Raw genomic sequence first — 16576 nt, 5'->3', positions numbered from 1 at the left:
TGGACATATTCTCCGACGCATCAACCAAGGCTGTGGCTGCAGTGGCTTACCTCAGAGTGACATATACAGATGGTGCGTGTCATGTTGGGTTCGTCACAGGAAAGGCTAAGCTAGCACCACATCCGGAACACACCATCCCAAGGCTTGAACTGTGCGGCGCGGTGTTGGCAGTGGAGCTAGCAGAGCAAGTCAGTCGTGAAATAGATATGGAGCTTGATGCTGTAAATTTCTACACTGACAGCAAGGTGGTCCTAGGTTACATACATAATGAGACTCGGAGGTTTTATGTGTATGTCAGTAACAGGGTCGAACGCATCAGGAGCTCTACACGGCCAGAGCAATGGCACTACGTTCCTTCAGACGTGAACCCTGCGGACCTCGGAACAAGGTCTGTGCCAGCAGCCCAAATGGCAAGATCGGCCTGGCTGACAGGCCCGGAGTTTTTGTATCATCAAGAACACTGCTCGCGGGTATTGAAGGGCAAGTTCGACTTGGTCGATGCTGATTCCGACACGGAGGTGCGGCCCCAGGCAAATGTTCTCGCAACCAGTGTAGACGTGCAAGAACTCGGCAGCAGGCGGTTCGAGCGCTTCTCGAGTTGGATGAAGCTGACTCGCGCAGTTGCAATGCTCGCGCGGCTGGTGAGCAAATTTCGGGGCACCTCTCACAACGTGTCAGACTGCCCGCATAACAGCTCATCTCGATAACTAGGACCTTCTACAGAACACCTAGCCCGAGCGAAGGCAGTCATTATTCTGTCTGTCCAGAAAGAACCGTTTTCAGAAGAGTTGAAAAGCTTGCAACGAGGAAAGCGACTTCCGAAGTCAAGCCCTCTGTGGAGGCTGGACCCATGGGTTGATTCCGACGGTCTTTTGAGAATTGGTGGCCGACTAGACAGAGCAAACCATTTCGACCAGCAAGAACGGAAGCCCATCATCATGCCAGGACGGCACCACGTCACCACCCTGATTGTGCGGCATTACCACGAGCTGGTAAAACATCAAGGCCGCCATTTCACTGAGGGAGCAGTCAGGGCAGCTGGGTTCTGGATCGTCGGAGCTAAGCGTAGCATCGCCTCATACATACACAGTTGTGTTACGTGTTGCAAGCTCAGAGGAAGGCAGCTGCAGCAGAAGATGGCAGACCTGCCTGCAGAGAGGCTAAGCACCGAGCCGCCTTTCACTTATGTCGGACTAGATGTATTTGGCCCGTGGCAAGTCGCTTCTCGTCGGACCAGAGGCGGTGAGGCCAACAGCAAAAGGTGGGCCGTGCTCTTCACTTGCATGAGTATCCGCGCTGTTCACATCGAAGTGATCGAGAGCACGGACACCTCAAGTTTTATTAATGCTCTCCGGAGATTCTTCGCCATAAGGGGCCCGGCAAAGCAGCTGAGGTCCGATTGCGGTACGAACTTTTTTGGAGCGTGCTCAGAACTAAAACTGGACACCAGTGGCCCAGACCACGAGAAGATAGGAACATTCCTGTGAGACCAAGGATGCACTTGGGTATTCAAACCCCTCATGCTTCTCACATGGGAGGAGTGTGGGAAAGAATGATAGGAGTCACACGGCGAATTTTGGACTCCATGCTTCTTGAGAGTACCTCTCGTCGCCTTACTCACGAAGTCTTCGTAACCTTCTTGGCGGAAGTCTCGGGGATCATAAATTCCCGACCCCTCGTTCCTGTCTCAACGGACCCCGAGTGCTGGGAAGTGCTGACTCCTTCAACACTCCTGACCCAGAAAGTCGGCGGCAACACAGTGCCACCAGCCTTCGGTGAAAAGAATGTGTATCGGCGACAGTGGCGGCAGGTTCAGTGGCTGGCCGACGCCTTTTGGTGCCGTTGGCGACGCGAGTTCCTTACCACCCTGCAGAGTCGTCGGAAGTGGCAGGAGACAGCTCGAAATCTCAAGGCAGGTGACCTCGTGCTCCTGAGAGACAGCCAGATTCATCGCAACGAGTGGCCCATGGGACTCATTGTGAACGCCATCGCGAGTGCGGACGGCAGGGTGCGAAAGGTCGAGATCAAGACGATGACACGGGGAGTGATTAAGACGTTTCTCCGTCCTGTGACTGAGACAGTCCTGCTTATTCCATGTGAGGACTGAACACATCACATAGTGGTTAGATGTATAACCAGACGAGGAGTGTGCCGTCCCGAGTCCAGTTTGAATTTCCCGCCCGGGCGCCAGCCTCATCTGCGAACACTGGACTTCTCTCCTCCCCGCTCTTTCTCTTCCTTCTCCCCGTGCGCCTTCCCTCTCGCCCGCGTGCTTTACACCTCCCTCCGGAGGTGTCATGTTACGTAACTCGTGATTCTTTCGTTCCTTCTACCGCGCTGCACGACTGTGGCAGCAGCGCGTTTTTACAAGTTGTAAATGCCTGGATAAATGTTCGATTTTCCTTGTGTTTGCGACCTATCATCTATCTGAGGACTGGCCGCAGCCCCAACGCGTGCCACGGAATCAGAATAGTCGTAGTATTCTTTCGAGCGGCATTGAGAGGCCAGTGTACGTAAGCGGGCTATACTACGGGCATCTTCGGCACGGCACAGTATCTGGGAAACAGACGCGTTGTCCTTGGGGAGAAACGGTAAAATGGTATCGAGGAAAGCGCGGGGAGTTCCGGCATATAGCAAATAGAAGGTAGAATAACCTAGGGAGAATACTAAAAGCAGAGCAGCACCATCAACGGAATAGTTCGTCTTGAACAAAATACCATCTTTGAAAGTAAATGGCGCTGAGTCTACTCGTCTCGTCCTTCTGCCTCTTCAGTAAGGCGCTGCAGTGAGAGGGCGCTATGTTGCTCACGCCTAAAGGTCGCCATACTGGGGAACGTCGGCGCGAAGTAGGCTAAACGTCCTTCGAAACCGTCTTCATCGTAGACCGAGGTCGAAGTGGGAAACCTGCTACTCCCCAACTGGTTGTGGGCAAACTGCCCACTACGGCACGTGGCACTTCAATCAATGATTGGTCCTCAGAGGTTGCTCGGGAAGAGCAACCTGGGCCTCACAAGCCCTACCGATGGCGGCGCCTGCCATCGTAGGGCAGTGGCGCATCTCTTAATGGCTCAACCACTGCACCGGGAGTGGTATGATGCCTCCTAGGGAGCTATGCATGTAAGGAATGACGAATTCCGCGTATATGAGTAGTAACCCATTATCTCTATCCGAACACGGAAACTAAAAGTGAAAAACGAAGTGCTAGCGCACCTAAACCGCATTTGGCCTAACGACCCAAATCGACCGTCATGTTTTCTGCCAAACTGTAAGATGGTTTGGTTTGGTTTCTGGGGTTTAACGTCCCATAGTGACTGAGGCTCTGAGGGGCGCCGTAGTGGGGGACTCCGGATAATTTCGACCACATGGGTTTCTTTAACATTCCTGACATCGCACAGTACACAGGTCTCAAGCACTTCACCTCCATTGAAAAGCGACCGCCGCGGCGGGGATCGAACATGCGTCTTTCGAGTCAGCAGCCAAGCACCATGACTATTGAGCCACCGCGGTGTCCCAAACGATAGGAGCTAAAAATATTTTTGCACTGTTGCTGACAGAAGAGTTTCCTTGCAATCACACCAAAAATATTCACCTTCCACAAAATTTTCGTTTTCTTTCTTCGGTGATCCAAACTTGTGACTGTGTGAAATCTCAAAAGCGACGTCATCCGCCTCTTGTGATACAGCCGTGCTCCTTTATACGAACCTCATTTACAGGGACGTCTAGAAATGTGGGGAATTTTTCCGCGTACCAAACTTTTTTCAAGTATTTACACCTTGCTAATATAGAAACTCGCTGTCCGGTCAATGGACGGTAAAAATTCATAGTGACGATTGGAGTCCATGTACGAGGTCTGTTAGAAAAGTATCCGACCTTTCGCCGTTGAAAAAAAACTTGCATAACTGGAGCGTTGCAAACCTAGTCATCTTAAAGTAGTCTACTTGGGACTCCACACACTTCTCCCAGCGGTGCTGCCATTGTGGGAAGTATTCCGAAAAGGCCCTTTTCGGAATGGAGTTTAGCTCAACTGTCGTTGCAGCCATAATGTTCTTCCTTACCTGAAATCGCGCTCCTTTCAATGGCCTTTTGATTTTGGGAACCAGCCAGAAATCGCAGGGGCCATATCAAGACAGTAAGGAGTCTGTTGAACTACAGGAGTCTGGTTTTTCACTAAAAAATCTGATTCGAGTGCGAGGAATGTGCAGGAGCATTGGCGCGATGGGTGCGCCAATTTCCTGTTGACCTCAACTCCGGGTTCTTGCGCCGCACAGCATCACGTAGGCAACGGAGGACATCCCTGTAGTACTCTTTGGTCATTGTTTGACCCTGTAGAGTGCGTACTCGTGGTCTGCCACACAGAGGGTGTCAAAGAAAGCAGTCAGCATCACTTTCACATTGCTGAGCAATTGGCGGGCCTTCTTAAGTCTTGGTGACGTGGAATGCTTCCACTCTGACGACTGGGATCTGGTTTCCGGGTCGTACCTGTAAACCCAAGACTCGTCACTAGTGATTATGATGTTGATGAAGTCGGGGTCACTGTTTGCGGAATCCAGCATGACCTGTGAGACTTCAACACGAAGCTGCTTTTGCTCCACCGTGAGCACCTTCGGCACGAATTTCGCCGCAACTCTCTCCATGGCCAAATCTTCGGTGATAATGGAATGTGCGGAGAAATTGCTCATGTCCGCCTCTTCCTCAACTTCTCGGATAGTCATGCGACAGTCCCGCATCACCATAGCGTTCAGTTCGGCAATGACCTGGTCATTTTGGCATGTTGATGGCCAATTGGAGCGTGGCTCGTTCTCCACCGATGTGCGGCCATCTTTAAAACAATTGTAACACTGCTTGAACTGTGTGCTGCTCATAGCATCTTCACCGAAAGCCGTCTGAATATTTCGAATGGTTTCCACTCGGCTGTCGCCAAGTTTATGGCAAAATTTGTTGCAGTAGCGCTGCTCCTTTCACTCCGCCATTTTCCTTGCAATAAAAAACCGACGAGAGCACTGCACACTGCCTCACTCAAACGCTGCTTCCCAGCGACTGACGCTATCGGCAGGCAGGAAAAAATTCATGCATGCGCAGGAAGGTTCAAGGTCGCCTGATGCAAGCGCGCTTGTCTCATATCCATCAGGTGTTCGCAAAAAAAATAAAGTCGGATACTTTTCTAACAGACCTCGTATTTCTGTCGTGTTAATAAAGACAGCGATGAGCACAAAATTACGGTTTCCGCGAAGAGATATCTCCTTTCCTGTATCTTGATTGCTGGCCACAAGCGAATGGCAGTGTGAACGTTCAAATGCTATAATTATGGATTTTTTTGTGTTTTCGTGGTTTCCGCTCTGACGGCCCCCGTCGGCGCGCCTACCATTTGTCATATTGCATGAATGGCTGAGAAGGATATTCTCTCTGCAGCTTTCGCTACGCTGGAAGCCGCCTTTAGCTGCTGTCAGGCGACTTACTATAGACATGAACTAGTGGTTCGTGGCATTTGAGCAGTCGTATGCCATGAAACGCCATCGTGTTGCTCATAGACCACTAAGTGTTTTAGACAGCACCACATTAGTTTATAGGTAATGGCGAGCAAGAAAACAGACTTGGAGTCTAATTTCCACTTCACTGGTCACCGCTATTCAGAGAAGCAGATCTAAATCAGGAAGTTTTTTTCTCAATATCTTTTCTTCGCGATTTGTTATTACGTGCAACTCGCTTTATACAAAGCATTGCTCGGGAACCAAAGTGTACTACATCTGGGACAGAAGTCGCCAGGACGCGCGAGCGCCTGCAATATAAAAGTGGCTGTGGCTCAACTCAGCTGAGCCAGGATGTACGTACAGAGCGAAAGCTCTGTTAAGCATGGTTAGACACGGTTTAGCTTTGGCTAATCTTTATTGTTTCAAGACTTCAGCGAGAGCAAATCATGTGAAGCACCACGTGCCACAAGTGCAAGAGCGAGCGTCCAGAGCAGCGGCGGACGTGGCTGCCAAGCCGAATCGCGTGACAGATGGCATGCTCCAACTGGCGAGAAGGAGCGGCCGAGCAGCAGCCAGCGCAGCGGCGGACGTGGCTGCCAAGCGCGCAGCTATGGCGTCGATGAAGAAGATGCGGCGCGCCTCGTATTAGAGGTCAGATCTAAGAGCAAGATGACCTTCAGGCTCAGCATGGAAGGAGTAGAGTTTTCCGCTCTAAAACATACCGATAGCGGCGCTACAATTTTTATCGCCGTGTCCATTCCCGCTAGAAGGGAGGATGTCCCCAGAAAGGTGTTCCGATCCTTCAGATAGATAGGCGAATCAGCGCTCCGGCATCCCGAGCTGCTAGTAAAATCCAGAAAGAAATGCAGCTTGCTTCCATACGAGCAATCTTTGACGCGATAAACACACGTGCCATTCTCAGACCACTAGGTGGCGCTGGTGAAGCAGCGATGCATCTGAACCAGCGACAGCGCGTCCCGGGCACTTCTGTCTCCGACAGTACATACTGACGCGGCACAACTGCATGCTGTTTTTCTCAGGAAATCTGCAGTGTTACAAAAGGAGGGTCCATTCTCTTGTGTGACATATGGCCCGCTTAAGCGCCCACCGCCACACTTGGCCCACACTGACGCATGGCGCTAGGACACCGGGTTTTAGTGGCATTGAATTTGCAATATAGTCACGTTATCAACGCTGAACTTTGACGTCACAGCCATCACTCGGCTGCTGAAACCGAAACCCAATGTTAATGAGAGAACGAAGTCAATAAAAATTATTTACCCGTTGTAGGCGAATTCCACCTTGTTATCCATGTATCCTAACGTCTTACGCGTTGTTCGAAAGGAAAAAAAAAACACGGAACCAAAAATTTGGTGTCTATACTACTTTGAGTTTTTGATCAGGGAGCGGAGATAAAATTTTGCAAAGGCAGCGAGAACGCAGTGCAGTCTATTATATTTTAGATTTTGTCATTGGATACGATGGACCACATATAAACAAGTTAAAAACGTTGGAACTGAACGCCTAAAATATAATGTTTACATGAACTGGGACCGTAGCTGCACGCATTGCCGCTGTAAGTACTGGTGAGATGGTTCCATCTTTTTTCTTTGAGGCACAGCAATAATGAAGTGCTTCCAGCTCAGTGTGGCATTATTAGCGTCAGCGCGTTGCGTTTTCATGCGACACAACAGTTCAATGCCTAGATACGAGTATTATGCCGGCGAGAGAGAAGCTTCCAGACATACCTCGGGTTTGAGGTAAACCTCTGCAAGGACCATATTTACTGCTCATGAGGCCGCAATTAAGTGCCAACACCGCTTGGAAGCAGATACGAATCATTCATCGTTTTCGGTTCAGCTTTAGAGTGAGCACTTAGATTCATTAACGTTTTTACATTACAAATTTTCAACGACGGGTCACACATCGATGTCTTTTCACAGACCTCAGAGATAATACCTAAAAGCGTTAGCATTTTAATCCGCCCACTAGCACACTCTTCAACAGAAGTATAAACTTTCGCTCTACACCCATTACTCCTAGTGGGCAGTGGAAGGACTAAAACTTTGCATTAACGCAGGATGCAATATCGCATCAGCTGAAACTTACCAATGGGCACTGCAGGAATTGCGACTTCATGAATGTTTGACGTCACGTTCTGCGTTAGCGGCGTCAGCTGGAAGTTAATTGCACAACAAAGACCAGAGAACTTTGAAGTACGTTGTGTCGCAGTGGACCTTAAAGGGTTAGTCTACTCACGAAGATCTGTGTATAAAATAATGGCACATTCTGGTAGCTGGCACCCTATAACGTCAATAACGAGGGAACTGCTCCCTGTTTAGGCAAGAACTTATATTTTAATTTGGCGTTAAAAGTCGCGTAAAAATGCATGGTGGCGACCCCAAACATTCATTTCGTTGCAGCAGGTGGTAGACTTTTTTTTGTAGAAGCATAAGTGTATATACTACGTATCGTTAGTATGCCCCAATTTCGCAGAAACGTACGTTTTGTTCTAGCAAACTGTTAAAGGCGTACCGCTCGCTTTTTGGGTAAATCACATTAATATTTATAGTTATACGTACGCTAAACGCAGGCGCCTTCCCACTTTTAGTTCAGCGTATGCTAGCAGAGACGCAAAAATAAACTGAGCCTATAGTGGCACCATCTGGTTGTCAGGAAGGAAACCATTACTGTAAACAAAATGACTCTCCTGTTAAGCCTAGAAGCGGCAAACTCGTCTCTCTAATTTTTAAAAAAATACGCAAATTTGTCCCTTATACGTTTTCTTATAGGCGAAGTGAGATGAAGTGAAAGACCGGCGCGCCATTTATGGCCAGTGAACGCACTGAAAAAGACAGCAACGACGAGAATTCAGTCCGAAGCGAGAGGTCCGGCTTCGAAGGGCGCCGCCATGTTTGTCGCCGCGTGGTGGAAGCCGTCGGGATCGTCGATACTCTAGTCATTACTTCCGCTGTTGGTTTATCCGGAGTTGACTTCGGTGGAAGAATATCTTCCACCGTGGAGTTGACTCATATGGGTCAAAGTTTTGTTCGTTCATCCTTGACAATATTCTCTTTTCAACTTCGCTCAGATACTGCAAGCTTTACATACTGCCTGCCAAACAAGATACGCACCGCGTTGCCGCTTCGTCTTGGATTGGATTGATTACCGCACCCTCGCAGGGTCATGGTGCTGACGTTCCTCTATTTTATTAATGACAAAATGCGACTTTTCATAATTGCGACATATATAACCAATGTGCTTTCAGTGCCGATTTCTTTTAATCATCTCAGCACTCGAAAATTTCACTTTATAAATTGCTATGACGTTTGCATTTCATCGTTGCCAGATGAGTCTACCATCTCATACAGGTGGGTTTACACATCGATAAATTCTATTTTAAAATGTTCTACCGCACTTCTTGGCACCAGACCTGGCTAAACGGTAATTTGAGTAAAGAGCTATCGGTTGCCGAGAAGAGAATATGGCCGATATAATTCAGTAGACTGACCCTTTAAGCAGGGAGAGAGGGAGAGAGAGGACATGTGTTTACTCCTTCCCTGGGCTGTACCTCCAGCAGGTCTGCTGGCATTTGCATCCGATATAACGACCCTGAAAGTAACCTTACAATAGTCCTCAGTTTCTAAATTTTCTTTGTGGGCACGAGTCTATAAGTGTTTATCTATGACAGAGCTCTGCCTGGCTTCACTGAAACTACGTGTTTCCACAACTGTCCAAAAAGGCTCTTGCAGACAAGAAAAATATTGTAAAGGCAGGCGTTATCCGGTGGGCACTGTTGTCACAAGTGTTGTAAATTCACCATTGCCTACTGCTATGGGAAAATATAATCACTTAATTCATTAACGATTGGAATTGTTTCTACCAATCTGGGCAAACCCGTTGCTGATGTCCTCTGACTGCTGCTGTCAAATCCGACTACAGCGTTTGTAAAAAATATACAGCCCAAGGAGTTTGCTTCTAAAGCGTGTAGCGGGGAACTGGAGCAAACATGGCCTTCCTATGCTTGGGCGGGTGGAGGCAGTGAGTATCACCGCTTTCGAGAGATTAAAGTCGCCGAGGACGCAAAGACTGTGGCGCTGCAGGGCTGAGAAGTAAATCCCTTGGCCATGTGCTGTACATTTTTTACACACCCAGGTACAGAGTGCGCCAGAAGTTTCCAGGCCGCAGGGTCTGGTTCTTAGGAGTATATTCTGGCGCTTAACACGCCTTTAAAGCTCCAAGGCTATCAGAGGTGAGAATAATGCTTCTGCTGCTTCCTTTAGAGATTTTGAGCTTCGAGGGTGTCGTGAATGCCCTACTACACCGCGCAGAAGCAGACTCTGTGACCTGGGAACATTTGGTGTACGTGCAGCATCTTCCTTTGGCGGGGTTTAGAAGAGCAAGGTTCCGGGCTAGTTGGTAATGCATTTAAGGGAAGAAACAGCGCGACGAAACACGGACACACGAAGAAACGATACACAGCGCTCGGACACACAGCGCTCGTGTGTGTGTCGTTTCTTCGTGTGTCTGTGTTTCGTCGCGCTGTTTCTTCCTTTAATTCCTTTGGCGACTGGAACCGCTGTGTATTTCGGATGTAGACAGTTCTGAGCTCGAATCTGTCAGAGGAGCACCTTCGCATGAAAAAGTGAACAAAACACTGACGTCGTCTTGCGTAATGACGAGCCCCTCGCCATCTTAGCCTGAACATGGGCGTTACGTCTTGTAACTAAAGCATGCTAAAGAAGTATTATAGCACACACAGCCTAGCACATCACAGAGATAGTGGGCATACAGTTCTCTCACTGCTAATATTGACAAGTAGCGTTAGCCCAAAATGCAGGCAGACTATGTTGAATTATGCTTCACTGCATTCCTGCAGCGGTGTCGTGCGGCCATCCGGGAGACATCCGCTATGGCCGCCTGTTGGACCACGTGTTCGTGTTCCCAAATCGCGTGCGCTACCAGTGCAACAGGGGCTACCGGCTGGAAGGAGAATCCGATCTGTACTGCCAGAGCGACGCCCAGTGGAGTGGAGCGAAGCCCGAGTGCCGCAGTGAGTACCCACGAGGGCAAAGGTCATCTTAGGATAATTCGCTTTAGCGGCGGGCAACACCGGAAGGACGGCTGCCAAAAGGCTGCTTTATACTGACCAGGCACACTACGACCGCAGTAGATTAAAGCTGTTAAAAAAGTTGCTCGTGTTGTGCTGTCTTGCCATAGAACTGCATAAAAACTGCCATAGAGAATTGCCATAGAAACCATGTTTTATCAGAGGTTTTGGACGGGGCCTGTTACGCCGGTGATGTTAAGATGCAGGCGACGTTCGCATTTCTCTACCCATGACGGCAATTGTTTCAGCTGTGACTCGCATTAAAAAGAAAAGGTTACCTCTGCCACTAGTAGAAAGCAAGTGTCCGCTCGAATCATCAGAAGTGGCTGACCTACAACGTGCCTCTCAGTTGGCGATTCCTCAATGAATATAACACAAAAGAAGCTGTTTAATCGCATACCTCACGTTCTCAGGGTACACAGCAAGGCGGGAGACCTTTTTTTTTACACAATAGAGGTGGAAAGGGGATAGATGTGACTTGCCAAGTGCAGCTTTGTGAGGTTGCCGTCTTTTAAACTGTCATTGACGCAACCATGTGACTAGGTTTCATGTGCAAGGTAATGCGCTCCGATGGTACCAGCGAGGCTGATGGGAGGTCCACAACGAAAAAAAATACTAAGCCCTTATAGCTGGCCGGTTTTCTGCACTGACCACCGTCTTGGTAAGGTGGATGGTAGAGGGAACTTTCAATTTCAATTTATTTTTTCCCTCGTGCACATGGTGAGGGTCGAGGGAAAAAAGCAAGAAATTGTGGCTTGACATGCCCATCGGCCCCTACACTGCAGGGCAGAAGGTAACATGCAAATTTCGTAAACAAGTAACATCGCAAAAAAGCAAACAATGGTTGTCAAAACGGTTCGCACATCATTAGAAAAAAAATAAGGAATGAAACGCACTCAAAAAATGATAGCAATAGAGGAACAGAAAAAATGCACTTCACAGAAAAACAGGAATTTGGTTTTTCAAATCAGGTCCACACTTTATGGAATGATAGAGATAAAGAAGCAGGGAAAGCATGGTGAAATCTAAAAAGTAGCACATACATCCTGTATATCTTTGAGGAATGCTCGTGATATATCAACTTTTGCAGCTTGAAACTTATTTAAAAGATGAGGCAACGTGTTTCCTAGGCTATATGTACCATATATTGTGAGGCATGTTGGAATATTTTGAAACTTGGAAAAAACCACCCAGTCGCAAATAATTTCACAAGGACAAAAAGAGACGAGGAGACAACGGACTGGCGCCGACTTCCAACTGTTTATTGCTCGAAAAAAAAACACATTCTTTTATAGCCTCAGGCAACGCCCACATTTACACACCACGTGCCTTATCGTAGCCGTGACTTATCGCCTAGCACAAACATTATTGCTCAGAAAATCATACTCCGCCGCATACAACTTAGCTGAAGTGTCACTCACGCACAAGGCTGCCTTTTGCTTTATGTGAAAGGCTTCCAATGTTAGAATATGCCGCAGTTCGCTGTGTCTGCTAAACTTGTACATTTAGTGAAAGGTGTGCTGTGTCACGCAAGTAATTCACCATTTTGTTTTATGTCCTTCTTATATCTTTCAGACAGCCAAACATTATACATTTCAGACGCTTTTACGGCATTGAACTGGTGGAACAAATCGCATGTGTTTATATCATAACCGCCGTTTAGTATAGAACGTAGAGCCTTCTTCTGTAAAATGTAAATCTTATTTTTATAGGTACCTGTAGTTGTTCCCCCAAACTAAGTGCGCATAGTTCACTTGGGACATAAAGAGCGAATTATACATGAGTTGAACTTTGCATGGAAGTAAGTGACGATGCCGGTTAATGATACCTATGACACAAGAATGCTAACTGATGACAGCGTTATCATGATTGACCCAGCTTAGCTGGCTTTTTAAATGTACCCCTAATATCTTAATATTGTCTACAACCTCTATCGTTTCCAAACCTTGCTTAAGATCGCATGGTAGAATAGTGTTTTTATTTTTTGGTTTGAATATAATAGTTTTAGTTACATTAATTTTCAACTGATTATTAAGGGACCATTGATGGAGTGTACTTAGTGTCCTATTTGCCTCGTTTATCACATCTTCACATGCGCTTGATGAGAAGAATAGTGAGACGTCATCTGCATGCATAACACACTTCACATGCAGGCATTGATTAACGATATCATATATATGTATGCTAAAAAGAAATGGTCCAAGTATACTTCCCTGAGGTACGCCAGCAGTTACTTTTTTTACTGAGGATCGACAGGTATTAATCGACAGCTTTATTACAGAGACCTTGAGAAGAACTCCGCTGAACTGCGGTTAAAAGTAAAAATTGATTCCTTGGCTCTCTCTGGCATGTAGTGTGGACGTTCTCCGGCAGCAAGACGCATTTATGGCTTAGGAAAATAAATTTAAAACTTTCCCGTCATTCAACTCAGGAACGTGACGTTTGCACCAAGAAGGAATCGTGGCCACCATTTTCAAGTGGGGCGATGTAGCAAAGACTCTCGGATCCGCGCCCAAAATTCAATGTGAACGCACGCGGCTTACTCGCGAAATTCGCTTGTGATGACACCTTTATTCCGGTTTTGGATAGAACCGACGTCTTTCGAGTCAGCAGCCGAGCACCACAACCACAGAGCCACCGCGGCGGCCTATATGTGGGTACGACGTCGTCCAGGTGAACAATACGCGTCCACCGCTTCAGACCTGCCAACACCGTGCTCATAACCCGCTGAAATGTCGCTGGTGCAGTGGAAAGTCCAAATGTCATGACCTCGAAATCGATTAACATGTCCTTTGCGTCGAAATTCTCTCTGTCTCTCCATGGCAAGATTAAGTTACCGCAATGAAATTATAGTAAATTAGTTACTTTTCTCGATGATTTGTGACTTGATGAATTAATTTTTTGGTCCACCAACTTAGTATTGCAATGAAGTACTATAGAACAGTAATTTCGCAGAAAAACTAATCAATTACTTCGAAATTACTTTTAAAGAATGTGCGACGGCTGTTTGTATCAGCAAAGCTTTGGTCTATCGCATTCTGTGTAGGGTGCTTCGCAAGCAGGAACGACATGCGGTACCTGGGTCTGGTTTGGAAAATATGGACATAAGTAATGACCGTGTGTCCGATATTGCCGGCGCCCTCTGCCGTCCTGCCGCTCTCCGCGAATATACGAGAAGTAAACAGGAGTGCACGCGTCCCGAGAATCTCCGAAGCCGCAACATTCAAGGCTCCGCTTAAGGTCCGGAAGGAGCAGATGGTACACTTCTGAGTTCAAAACCTGTCATTAGCGCTCACAGAAGCCTCGCAAGATTGCACCGGCAAAAAGGGCGCAGCGGTACTCGGCTGCGCTCGTTGCCACTGGGCACAAGTTTATTGAGGGGCTTTAGGCCCGACAGATTTCCTGAGCGGATCCTGCCAAGGTGGTGTCTTAGTACCGCCGAAGCAGTAATGAGCTGCTTCAGGGGCTTCAAACGATGCAGCCAGACCCGCGAGAAGCAAGGCGTTGGGTTCGCCGTTCTTTTCTGCCTTGGCACAGTGAAAGCGACCAGCATTTGAGCGTGCGTGTTTTGTTCACACTGTCCTATATATACCTTTGCAACGAACCGAGAAATGGGCAGAAATAAGGAGGGTGAGGGGATAGTGGGTGCCACGAACTTTAGCGTCAAGACCAAAGAATGACAGAGAGAAAGAACGTCATATTTCTTTCGCTATATTTTCCCGAGGTAGAGATTTACTGAGACTGAGTTCAACGGAGAAGACATTTATGGATTTCGCTGTTACTGATCTGTTAGGCGCTAGGCAACAGCACCCGGTACAACTGATTCTAGAGAGGGCACTGTTAACAAGAAATCTTTGTAACAACGCCAAGGGATGCGGACAACGAATACTTCAAAATCGATAAGGGACGACTACTTGACACGTCGGTTGGTTCGTTTCACTGCCGGTAAAGAGCAAAGTCAGCGATTCCACGATTGATTCCCGGTTCCCAAAGATGTCGAGCTATTTATGCACAACGCTGGGTGGCCCCCATCTGCCTCAGTGGAGCAGCTATTCACTGTGGCCATACGCGCTATATTCTACTCAGTACAATAATTCAAGACAAGTCTTGTCACTTCTCCCGTGACAAACAAAGCGTTAAAGCCACGTGCCGGCGGCTTCTAGTGCGAACAAACATTAGAAAGGTTCGCGGCAGTATGCTCGCACGCGTCGAGACCAAGCAAAACTTTGCAAGACACGATTATTCGTGACTCGGCACTTTCAGGGAAGACGAGAAAGGGAGAGAGAAGAGGAATAGAGGGCGGGTGGCTAAGGGAGCACCGCGGTCCCCAGTCAGAGTCGAGGGACGGAGAGAGAGGAGAAGGGTGCGGCGTGTCACATGTGATTGGTGGAGTGGATTACGCCAACCGATCGCACGCTCAGAGCCCGACAGTCGCTCCTGCCGGAATACAACTCTTCCGGAGTACAGCTAAAGAACGTAGCGGTTTTTCCGCATCAAAGGACCCCCTTTCAGCCAATGGCGTCGCCCGAGTCTCATGAGCCTGCTGACGTGACAGGGCGCGGAGGGGACTATCCCTTTTCATCTGCCATTCCCTGCATTGTCAGGCTCACAGGCTGACGAGAATCCGCCGACACCATTGGCTGGAAGGGGGGGAAAGGCCGTTTCGTTCTTGAGTGATATCCGACTACAATGCATGCGCTGCCTCATGAATAGCACTGATCGTTTGTGAAATGTTTTAAGTCTTGCCTTCGTCGAAATACTGCCACCGCGGATGGTATCGAACCCGCGATCTTGGAATCAGCAGCTCAACACCAAAGCCCCTCAGCCACCGCGGCGGGTGGCTGTGTGTCGGCAAACTGCGCTTCACGATAAAAAAGAAAAGAAAACAGCAAAGCCGCCCATCTACCATCTTTGCAGTTTACATCCGTGTGCTTCTGTGCGGCCTCAGCGACGTTTTTAGATAAGAGCACTTGGAAAACTTGCTCCGGGAATGCGGTCCATTCTGTCACCGCTTTAACCTCAAAGAGAGGCGAGCGCCACCTCTAGGGTGCTGACGGTACCGCGCTAGATTTCTCTTCGCCGCCGCGACGCCCTTTGCTCTCGGCCACGTGGTGATCTTGCTGCATAGCTGGTTACGCTGGCCCGCGCCTAGCATCGTCTGCGCCAGGTGCGGCTGCTTGTAACCGCGCGTCGCTATTGATGTTCACTGGCGGGATTTCGTCTTCGCGTTTCGCCTGCGCTCTGCGCCTGTGGTACAAGAGGAATGATGCTCGGTGTTGAGCTTTTGGGTGTAGATCTCTGCCGAATGGAAGCCCGTCTTTTCTTACTTCCACACGGTAAAATCGAAGAAACACGGCGTGCCGCTTGTCTTCTCGCAGTTTGGTTTGATAGAGTTCTTCGCGTGGGTAATATGCGGCTGTGCAAAGTAGGTGTTAATGCTGACCTTCGTTGTCTTACTGGCAATGCGAAGCGCAACAACTCTTACACGTCGCTTAGAACACCTCTAAAACTGTGGCTGAAGTCACAGTAACAGCGCTAAATTTCGCGAAGTGCGGGCCCCTTAGAGCTCACCTTTTGGCAGTGACTGCAGCAGAAAGGCACCATATTAGAATACTTTCCCTCGGCTTCTTTGAACAGTTGTGTTACGGAATATAAGACTGACTGATTGGCATTCTCAGCAGTAACTGAAACACCTACCGAATTTCGCAGCCTCGGCCTGGGTGCAAACTCCCATTTCGTTCATAAAATCACCTCGTTCAATACGAGATCGGACGTTTAAAAGCCGCCAAAACCGGCTTCTAGGAGGCTAAAGAAACTAACTTGCCTCGGCATACATGCAGATACGGCTTAAGAAGCCCGAACGACGAGCTTTTCAGCTCCCATGATAGAACACAGCCTTCCCACACTATATCGGCTTCCTGAAAGTCTGCCCTGCTAGGAAGTCACAACAGCGCCTTTAACGTGCCCGACTAAAATTATGGCTATAAATGCTACTATA

General features: G+C 48.3%; 1 protein-coding gene across 2 annotated transcripts in view; it reads left to right on the top strand.

Annotated features, from left to right (window-relative positions):
- LOC149352617 (sushi, von Willebrand factor type A, EGF and pentraxin domain-containing protein 1-like) overlaps positions 1-16576 on the top strand; it is a 236746-nt gene that overhangs the window by 38758 nt on the left and 181412 nt on the right. Inside the window, exons 1-2 of one of the 2 annotated variants that reach the window (XM_089581798.1) lie at positions 1515-2096; positions 10348-10521. In XM_089581798.1, coding sequence (XP_089437924.1) covers positions 1532-2096; positions 10348-10521 — 739 coding nt within the window. In that variant the 5' untranslated portion in view covers positions 1515-1531. Of the gene's footprint in view, positions 1-1514; positions 2097-10347; positions 10522-16576 lie in introns of those variants that run through there. The other variant, XM_089581799.1, reaches the window with a different exon arrangement.

The sequence above is a fragment of the Amblyomma mixtum genome, chromosome 3, assembly GCF_055824585.1.
Source record: "Amblyomma mixtum isolate Tamu chromosome 3, ASM5582458v1, whole genome shotgun sequence".
NCBI classification, from domain to species: Eukaryota; Metazoa; Arthropoda; class Arachnida; order Ixodida; family Ixodidae; genus Amblyomma; species Amblyomma mixtum.
This window is presented reverse-complemented; position numbering and strand designations above follow the sequence as displayed.